Genomic DNA, 10066 nt, shown 5'->3' with positions numbered 1-10066 from the left:
GTTCAACAACATAATAATTAGACATTCTGGGATATGTGAAGGCCGACTCTATGTAGAGTCATTTACCAAATTAAGGACCATAATAATTAGACAATGTGATGAGTCAGAGCATAGCTTCTCAATCTCTATGGCAAGAAACCTTTCACATTTCCAAAAAGTCGAAGTGACTGATTGCAAGAACCTAAAAGAGATTTTTGGTGATGAAGAAATTGAAGAACCTGCAGAACATGCTAATCAAAGGGTATGTTTTTACTGTTTTTTTTTTTTCCAGGTATTTTAATACATTTATAAGTTTGTTTACAGAACAAGAGTTGTGTCTGCAGGTGTGTTCCCAAAACTTTTAAGGTTGACTGTGAAGGTATGTCATTCTTTGAAATTTATGTTTCTATCTATTGTGGTTGAACTCCCATCGTTGAATGCAATTCACATTGAGAGTTGTCAGAGTTTGAAGACATTCTTCCCCATGAAAGAATGTGAAGAAATGAACTTAGAGAATGACACTACTGTTATACATCCTTTCTTTGATGAGAATGTATTTTTTTTTTTTTCAGAAGCTCATTTAACAGAATACATGGACATCTTATTCATCTTCTGCTTCGTGTTATACAAGTTCATTGTCCAAGCTTGGAGAAGATGATACTCTCACACTTGGATAACATCCCGTTAATATGGCACAATAAATTGGAACCAGATTCTTTTTGCAAACTCAAGGTTTTGAGAGTTGAATTTGTGAAAAATTACCCAGTTTTGTTCGTCCTGACACACTCAGAAGATTACCAAAGAATCCACAAAGACTTCACACCTTTCAAAATCTAGAAATTGTAAGGGTTACAAAATGTTGGAGTATGAAAAACCTCTTTCCAGTCTCTATAGATGCAGGTCTCTGGAAACTTAGAAGAGATTGAGATAAACTCTTGTGGGTTGGAGGAAATTGTTGCCATAGAGAAAGTAGAAGCGCCTCCTAAGTTTGAGTTTCCTCAACTAAATTTCTTGCAACTTGTGGATTTACCAGAACTCAAAAGTTTGTACCTAGGGTGGCATACAACAGAGTTGCCATTGCTAAAAAGCTTGGTGGTTTATCATTGTCATAAGCTTCTTAGCCAATCCGAAAACCAAACTCAACATATTATGTTATATTCTAATTAATAAATACTGAAAACATAACTTTTATTTATAAAATAGGATAAAATTAATATTACTTCTTTTGAAAATAATATTTCTTTACACCAACAATAAATATATACTATTTATTTCATATATGATATTTTTTTTATTGATTTCCTTAATTATCAATTCAATGTAAAATAAACTTTAATATAGAAAATATATATTTAAAACACAAAAAAAAAAAAAACAATAATAATATAAAAATATATAATAAATATACCTGCACAACGCATGGGTATTTCATCTAGTTCAAAGACAACAGGAAATAGAATACGAAAATACAGTGAAATCTCTCTCTCACAAATTCACAATCATTACGCCAAGAAATCTAGCCAAGAAATCAAAAACTGAAAAACAAATATAAAGCAAAAAGAAATCGTGGCATACCTGTTGAAGTGCAAAGTAAAGTCTCGATAGAATTAGGGAGGAAGAACTGAGAATAATACTATACGCCCAATAACAAAGAGGCATCGAAGATTCGACTAACGGGAGAGAATAGCATTGGAGGTCTAAGAACGAGAGAGAATGGCACCAGAGATCGACGAACGACAAGTTGTAGTCGACAGAGGGAAGAGAGCTTTCTAAACTTTTTCCTAAAATCGTAAAATAACAAACCCTAAATTAGATTCCTTTTTTGATATGTACAATTAAAAAACACCCTAGTTGCGACCGGTAGTCGGCATAACGGCGCACGACTGCTCGGATCTGGTCGTTCGTGAGTCAATATGGCCTTTTCCAGAATGACCAGATCTGCAAATGACCAGCCAGATTCGGCTAGTCATTCACCATTCCGGTGATTGTTGGCGGCGATCAGTGGTGGTGGCCAACGGTCAACAGTACTCTTGGGTGGCTAGGGTATTCAGATTACCAGCTATATAACCAACAATGATTATTATTGGTTTTGGAAGATTAACAAAATCTTATATTAGTAATGTTAGTAATATAAGATAACATTACTAGAGTAATCTCATATAACCCACAACCAGCCCTTGTATGTGATGTTATTTGTTCAATTCTTTTATTTTATCAAATTCAATTTTTACATATACCCTAATTTTTAGAATTATATAACTATCTAGACAAATCCCATTTATATTTAAAATAGTCTTAAATAAATAAATTTAGTAATTATTTATTTTTCATAAAATTGATTAAAAAGAATTATGAGAGTGAAGCACAAAATAAAGTAAGAAATTGAAAGAAAAAAAAATTATCTATTATAAATGATCTTTGAATTTAGGGTGTACGGTAATTTTTATGCTATATATGCTAATTATTATGATACTAGTTGAATTTGAGATTGAAAAATAACATAGGAAATTTTCATTAACTCCGATTGAAATTAAGTTAAAATATATGCACATTAGTTTGAAATTGATTAGAAAGAGCATTTCATAATCTGAAAATTTTCATAACATATCCTGAAATGGTTATATATTGTTGGAATTATGAGCAGTGAAGAGTGAAAGATAGAAGAAAGAGACTCAAGGAGATAATTTAGTGAATTCAATTGTTATTAAATTGATTATAATTCAATTGTTATTGAATTGATTATAATTGAATCAATATTGTCTATTTATTCTAAAATAAACTATAAAATAAGTTAAGTAAATATTCTTATAAGAGTAATGTTATGCTTACAACCAGGGGCGGACCCAGGCCCCTTGAGGGTAGGCCTAGGCCTGCCCTCAACTTTAAAAAAAAAAATTGAAAAGTTTTTTTAAAAGGTAAAAAAAAAGTTAAACGTTAAAAAATTAAAAAATTAAAAAGTTAGGTTTTATCTTTTTTATATTGAAGTTTTTCTTCCCCAATTCCCAACTTCCTTTTTACATGCGAACCTGAAGTGATTGCAATCCATCTTTTTATAAACCTTTATGTATTTTATTTTTGTTAGAGTTGTAATTAAGCTCTAAATTTGTGTAAAATATTTTTGGTGGATTTGTGGTTGTTGTAAATGATAATTCTATTTTTCCCTATGATTTTGCATTGAATTTTGATAGGATTTAGGATACTTCTCATACAATTTCGGCCATAATTGCTACCTAATTCTATTAATTTGTCTTTGCAGGCCTAAACGATGATTTTGAGCATGAATGACAGTTTTGAGCATAAATTACGTAACTTGAGCTTGGAAACTCAGAATGACCTGATTTTAGAAGCTTTGGAAAAGAAGCAGAGCTACAACTTTAATGTTTTGGGTTTTTGCTAATTCTGACTGGACAAGGGTGAAAACTTGGCTTGAAGTCGTAAACAGTATATTGGAAACTGAAGAAAACGTCTTTGGACGTGCTTTAATATTTCTACCATAACTTGAGCTTTAACCTCAGATTGTGCTGATTCTTGAACGAGTAGAAATATAATTTAAAGGACTACAATTCATATGTTTAACACTTTTTCAGATTCAAACTCTTTCATGCTCAAATTTGGCCCAAAAGATTCTCTCTGCGATAAGGAAAAAGCTTCGCCGCAGCGAAACTACGTTAGATGTGACAAATAAAACGACGCGTTTTGGCTTGCTAGGGCTTGGTCCTTAAGTGAAAGAGGTATAAATTAGCACGAAAATGAAAGAAAAAGGGTCTTGGTTTNAGTAACGGCGTCGGGGCCACCCAAATGTAGAAGGAGAAATGGTGCCCAGAATGCAGTTAGTTAAATAGCGGCATCTAAAACTTCAGCTGCTCCACCAGAAAAATCTCCAAGGTTATTTGAGAGTACACCAAGGGCAACAGTTGCCACGGAGTCTGCTGCTAGATAGGCACACCACACAAAAAATTTTCTCCAAACATTGTAATCATACTTCCTGCGTTACCCAAAATGATCAATACTACTTGGAGAACAAGGCTAAGAATAACAGTAAATCGCACATCGTATTTTTTCCGCACTTTTCTCAGCCAGCTTGAAGAAAATTTAATATTCCCATTGCTGTCCTCTTTTCCCAATGTCTCAAACAGCGGAGTGTTACAAAATATCAGAAAAGTAAATGCTGTAAATTAGTCAAACAAGAAGCAAATAAAGAAGTAAATTATACATACTTGGGAGCAACACTAATGGACGATGCTGCTTCTGCAAGTAGCACTAGATAGTTTATTCATATACAAAGGGCAGCCACATATATAGCCGGCGAAATTTTAATTCTTGCTTGAGTATTAAGTAAAGCATGCTTGTTGTTGCTTGAAAATAAGTTAAAAACATCTAATTCTTGTTCAAAATAAACTAAAGCTTACATAAAAGTAAGGTCGTACAAATCAAAGGAAACTAATACTATATGAAGCAATAAAGATGATTATTCTCTGCATAAATGTTTTCTTCTCCCAAGAGCAATCAACCCATTTTTTCCCCTAACATCTTTTAAAGTTTTTATTCTTTTTCTTTTGTTTATTCCCCTAATTTTCTTGTCTTCTACTCTTTGTATCAGATCCCTTGCATGCTTTCGCTTTATGATTTGTATGTGATGAAGTGCAAGCGTGAAGCAGCTTGGACCTTAACCTCATTTTGTAACTCCATATTGGGAAATTTCTTCATGACCATATGCATGTTGACTCATTTCATGTATATAACAAAAGATAATTACTAGTATGAAAAACCTTTCATAATCCATAAAAATAAACTTTGAGATTTTGGAGAATAATGGGCATAACATCAAATCCTTGATAAAGGTGAGCATGGGTAGCGGGTAGAAATGGAACCGGAACCGAATCAGAACCGACATTGTGCGAGTAGGTTCCAGTTCTAATTTTTTGGACCCGACATTGTGCAGTTTCGGTTCCTACATGTGTAGGAACCAGAACCAGAACTTGGGATGGGAACTGATGGTGGGTACCCTGGATGGAACCTACTTGGAATCGTTAGGGGTACACTAGATGGAACCTGCTTGGAACCGAGGGCAAATACCTGTCTTGGAACCTGGACTACAACAGAATATTAGTAAAGAATTGGGGGTCTATGTAATTTTACATATAAAAATTATAAAATGGGATTAAGACACGTGGGTTACGTGTGTGGACTATGGAGACCCCCACTTGGTTGGTGTAGATTATATTAAATAATAAAAATTATATATATAATTTTTAAAATGTTTTTTTAAATATATATTATAATATTAAAGATTTGATTAATTAAGTGTATAATTGGAATTAGGATCCAATTAAAAGAATATTTTTGAATAAAATAGTATATTTGATTGAATAATATTTAGTTATTTACTTTAATTATCAAGTTCTAACTTCTAAGTATATCTATAGCAAATTAGTAATTAATTAATTAATTATATATGATAAATTAATAAACATTACTCCATTATTACATTACTTATTACTTAATTAAATGATTAAAAATTTAATTAATTATAACATTACATATAGTATGAGTGTATGACAACTCATGACTCATGAGTTATGGTAAATTAAGAAAGGTAAGTGTTCAATTGAATATTCATAAACATATTAATATTTAATTTTATTCTTTTGTCACAAATTCACTTAGTAATGTTAATTTAACTTATGGACAAATTTAAAAACTTCATTTTCACTCTAGTAATTATAATATTATATAATTTTTGTATTTTTTGATAATAAAGTTCACTAAAATTTAATTCCCAAATTAATTCAAGCATTTTTGGATAATAAACTTCGTTTGTGTTTTAGTTTTGATTGAGAAATTTAGTGTGAATTGTGATGAATTGATTGAATTCAAGTATTGCTTAGATATTAGAGGATATGTAAGTCACTTTGGACTAAATTTTAAGGTAATTTATTTTACAGGATACCCGGGTTAGGAACCAAAACCTGCATTTCAGGTTCTAGTTCCAAGAATCAAAGAATTAATTAGAATTAGTCTGTTTTGGCTCCGGTTTCGTTCGTTTTCCAAGGAACTAACCGGTTCTGGTTCCCCAAAAATCGTTAGGGTATCCGGAACCTTGAAATAAAAAATAAAAAAATGTGGGAATTGCTTGGAGAGAAACAAATAATATTATACTTTAACTAGTACCAAAGCAAAACTTTAATTCGCTTGGATGGGAAGTATAGTATATCTGAATGTATATAAGTACACCAAATGATATTCCACTTTCTCGTCTTAATTTCTGTAAGCAATTACCAAAACTTAACCAATATCTGAGTATGGCTGAAATGGTTGATTCAACATTCATCAGCCAATTGACTTCGATCCTTCATCAAGAAACAGAAGAAGGGGTCCAATCTGTCACTGGTGTTGAAGTCTTCAAATTTATCAAAAATTTGCTCGCCATTCAAAATCTCGTTGCTGATGCTGAATTCAAGGTAGCGAGTAAGAAAGACGATGCTGTTGGCGAGGAGTTCAACAAACTTAAAGGCACGTTGTATGATGTAGAAGATGCATTGGATAAGTGGAACACTGCGGCTGGAAAATTACAGATCCAGGAAGCTGATCAGAATTCTTTGAAGCCTTTCCTGGGAATGCAGGTATGTAACTTCAATAACTCTTCATATCTGCATCATTATAGACGTGTTTTTCTGCGATGTAAGATAGGTTTCAAGATAAAAAGTTTGAGCAAAACACTAGGAAATGTTATTAATAGCCTCAACATGAAGCAGGGCGACAGAGAAACTTTAGAAAGACCTAAAAATATTGTTGATATGGTAGATAAAGGAAATCAGGGGAAGGAAGATAATAAAATAGAACCAAAAGTATATGGAAGAGATGAGGAGATAAAAGAAATTGTAGGAAAAATAGATATGTTTTGTAAGAATCAGGGTACTAGTCCAAATTCTTCAGAATCAACCATCTCTGTTATTCTTATAGAAGGGCCAACAGGAATTGGTAAGACAATCTTCGCTCAACGAGTGTTTAATGATGACACCGTCAAAACCATGCCATTCGAGAAAAGAATATGGGTATCGGTGTCTCATCCTTTAGATAAGTTAAAAGTTGCCAAAACAATCCTAGAATCTCTAAGAGGGGCTAAATCAAGATTAACTGAATTGGAAACTGTGTTAAATCACATAAGTCAATTTGTAGAAGAAGGAAAGAATTTTCTTCTTGTCTTAGATGATATGAGAAATGAAGGTAAAGAATCAGCAATTTATTGGCAAGATTTGATTACCTCTCTTGATTCTGGTTCTAAAGGAAGCGTAATTTTAATAACCACATGTGAGGATGTCACAGATATGTTAAAGTTGCACAACACAGAAAAGTTCATGTTACGTCAGCTGTCGGAAGATGATTGTCTGTTATTGCTTAAGCAAAATTCAGTAATTGATAACCAGACTCCAGATGGAGAAAATTTCGAAGGAATTGGTACAGAAATCATAAGAAAGTACTGTATGGGCTTGCCGATTAATGTAAATATTTTAAGAGGCCTCTTGGGCTTTAAAAAAACGATTAAAGAGTGGAAAGATGTCTTGAGCATGTTGAATAAGGAAGAATCTGTAGAAAGACTACCTCTATCATTGAGCTACTATAATTTGCCTTCCATGTTGAGGAAATGCTTGATACATTGTGCTATCTTTCCGAAAAATTATGAGATAGAGAAAGATCGATTAATCAAGTTATGGATGGCTCAAAATTATCTTAAGGTAGACGGAAGAGAAGATATGGAAGTCATTGGAGAAAAGTATTTTGAACATTTAAAAATGCACTCCTTTTTTTATGATTTTCCAGAAAATGATGGTGATGGTCATATAATAAAGTTCAAGATACATAATATAGTGCATGATTTTGCTGTGTCTCTTGCAGAGGAATGTTCTGTTATAAAGATTCCTGGTTCCGTTGAATCTGAAGATCATTACTCTGATAAAAATTTTCAACATTTAATGATAATGTATGAAAATGGGGTCTCATTTCCTAGGTCCCTTTATAGGCAGATAAAATTACGTAGCCTTGTGATTGAGACTAGTGGTCATTATATGATTGATGTAAATCTAGGCAAATTATTTGATAAGTTTACATGTTTGAGGACATTGGATTTGAGAAACCATGACAACGTTTGGTATAAGCTAATAAATAGAGTTCCAAGACGAATTAAAAAGTTGGTGCATTTGAGGTATTTTAATTTGTCTGGTAATAAAAAGATAGAAGAATTGCCAGAAACATTGTGTGAGTTATATAACTTGCAAACCTTAGAGCTCAGTCGATGCACCAATCTCAAAAAATTGCCACAAGGGATTGGAAAATTAGTCAACTTAAGGCATTTAGTGAACAATGAGACTTCACTAACTTACATACCTAAAGGAATTGAGAGATTAACTCGTCTTCGAACATTGAGCGAATTCATTGTAAGTGATGATTATCATGTTGCTGAAGCAAGTGTCCTCGAATGTCTGAAATTTTTGACTCACCTCCAAGGGTCTCTTAGTATAATGATGATTGGAAATGTGAAAGAAATTTTTAAAGATGGAAAGGCAGAACTCAAAAAAAAGGAAAACCTTCTGGGACTGCGTCTGAGCTTCAAAAATTATGAAGATACTGAGAGGTTGAATAAAGAAGGTGAGTTCAAAGCTCTTGAATACTTGGAACCACCTTTAAGTTTAGAGAGATTAAAGATAGTTTACTACGAAGGTGTCACTATGTCCACATGGATAACGTCCTTAAGTAAACTGCGAAAGATGTCGCTAGGGCGTTGCATGAATCTTAAGCAGTTGCCTTGTTTAGGGAAATTACCATGTCTTGAATCCCTCACCATACGAGGTATGAGGAGTGTGAAAACTGTAGGTAATGAATTTCTGGGAATAGAAAATAATGGCACAACGTTATCATCATCGACTAGCGCCTTCCCCAAATTGAAGAAACTAAAATTTCAGAAAATGAAGGAATGGGAAGAGTGGAATGATGGGATTTCAGAGAAGACACAAGAAATCATGCCATGTCTTTCTTCTTTGAAAATTGAATTCTGCCCCAAGTTAAAGAAACTTCCAAGCTACATACGAGCTGTTGAATTGAAGATCAACTCGTGCACTCTTCTAGATGAAGCTATAGAAATAGAAATAGAAAAAGAGGGAACAGGCACAGGATCCCTAGCATGAAAAAACAACCTTCAATAAACCGCAGGTACTTTCTCGTGCTTCTCTTGTTCTAGATAGATCTTAGTTGCAAAACTCATTTTCATTCTGTTTTATTTATAACTCAGATTCTTCTTTTCTGCAATGCCATATAGCTCTAGTGGAAGAAATGTTCCTGTATCAGACGAAGTTTCAGATTATGATTCAGACAGATGCAGCGAAACAAGTTCAACATGTCATGGATTTCTTGAAGAATTAAAGCCAGCAGAGGCTGATGTATATATTATACAAGCATTTGAGGGAGAGGATTTGTGGATTTTATTGTCTTATGTGGCTCGATGCTCTTTCACTGCACTCATTTATCGTGAAGGTAATGCAGTTGGAGATTCAGCTGTTAATAAAGGACTTCAGTTGTCAAGTTTTAGAAAAGTCTATTGAATGATGCTTGAGGTTTGCCTTCTGTATATAATTTTTTTTTTTTTTTTCTTTTTTATGTAATTCATGCATTTGCATTCTGTTGTTATTGTTGTTGTATTTAGTCTATTTTGAAGGGTAAGGCTCATTACGTCCCCCCTTGACCAAGTGTCATCCTCTTTTTTTTTCAATTAATAAAATTATCCTCTTACCGCCGAGGTTTGCCAAAAAAATTGTGAGAACCCATAAAGTATATTAGAATGAAGAAAACCCAGGAATGGTTACTACTCAAAACCAGTAATTGTTGATACATATGGAGGCTGTTACTTGGCTGCAGAAACAGGGATTTTATTGCTCTTTCTTGTTTCTGCCTTACAAGGTGAGGGTTGAAGCTTGAAGCACTACATGGTGATATGCTTTTGTTACCTTTTCACAGTGCAGTTTATCCAGCTGCCCTGGCTTTGTCTGTAATACAATGAATTGACATGAGCAATTCAGTATAAGGTTCAATAAGA

General features: G+C 33.2%; 1 protein-coding gene across 1 annotated transcript; it reads left to right on the top strand.

The window, feature by feature from the left end:
• Nucleotides 1-6281: 6281 nt before the first annotated feature.
• On the top strand, nucleotides 6282-9161 carry LOC116139504 (putative disease resistance protein RGA3). Its single transcript, XM_031425163.1, has one exon. The coding sequence runs from the start codon at nucleotides 6282-6284 to the stop codon at nucleotides 9159-9161; it is 2880 nt and encodes a 959-aa protein (XP_031281023.1).
• The last annotated feature ends 905 nt before the right edge of the window (nucleotides 9162-10066 follow it).

This window comes from Pistacia vera, unplaced genomic scaffold (assembly GCF_008641045.1).
Source record: "Pistacia vera cultivar Batoury unplaced genomic scaffold, PisVer_v2 Contig351, whole genome shotgun sequence".
Classification (NCBI taxonomy): domain Eukaryota; kingdom Viridiplantae; phylum Streptophyta; class Magnoliopsida; order Sapindales; family Anacardiaceae; genus Pistacia; species Pistacia vera.
Note: the sequence above shows the minus strand (reverse complement) of the source record. Positions and strands in the feature narration are given on the sequence as shown.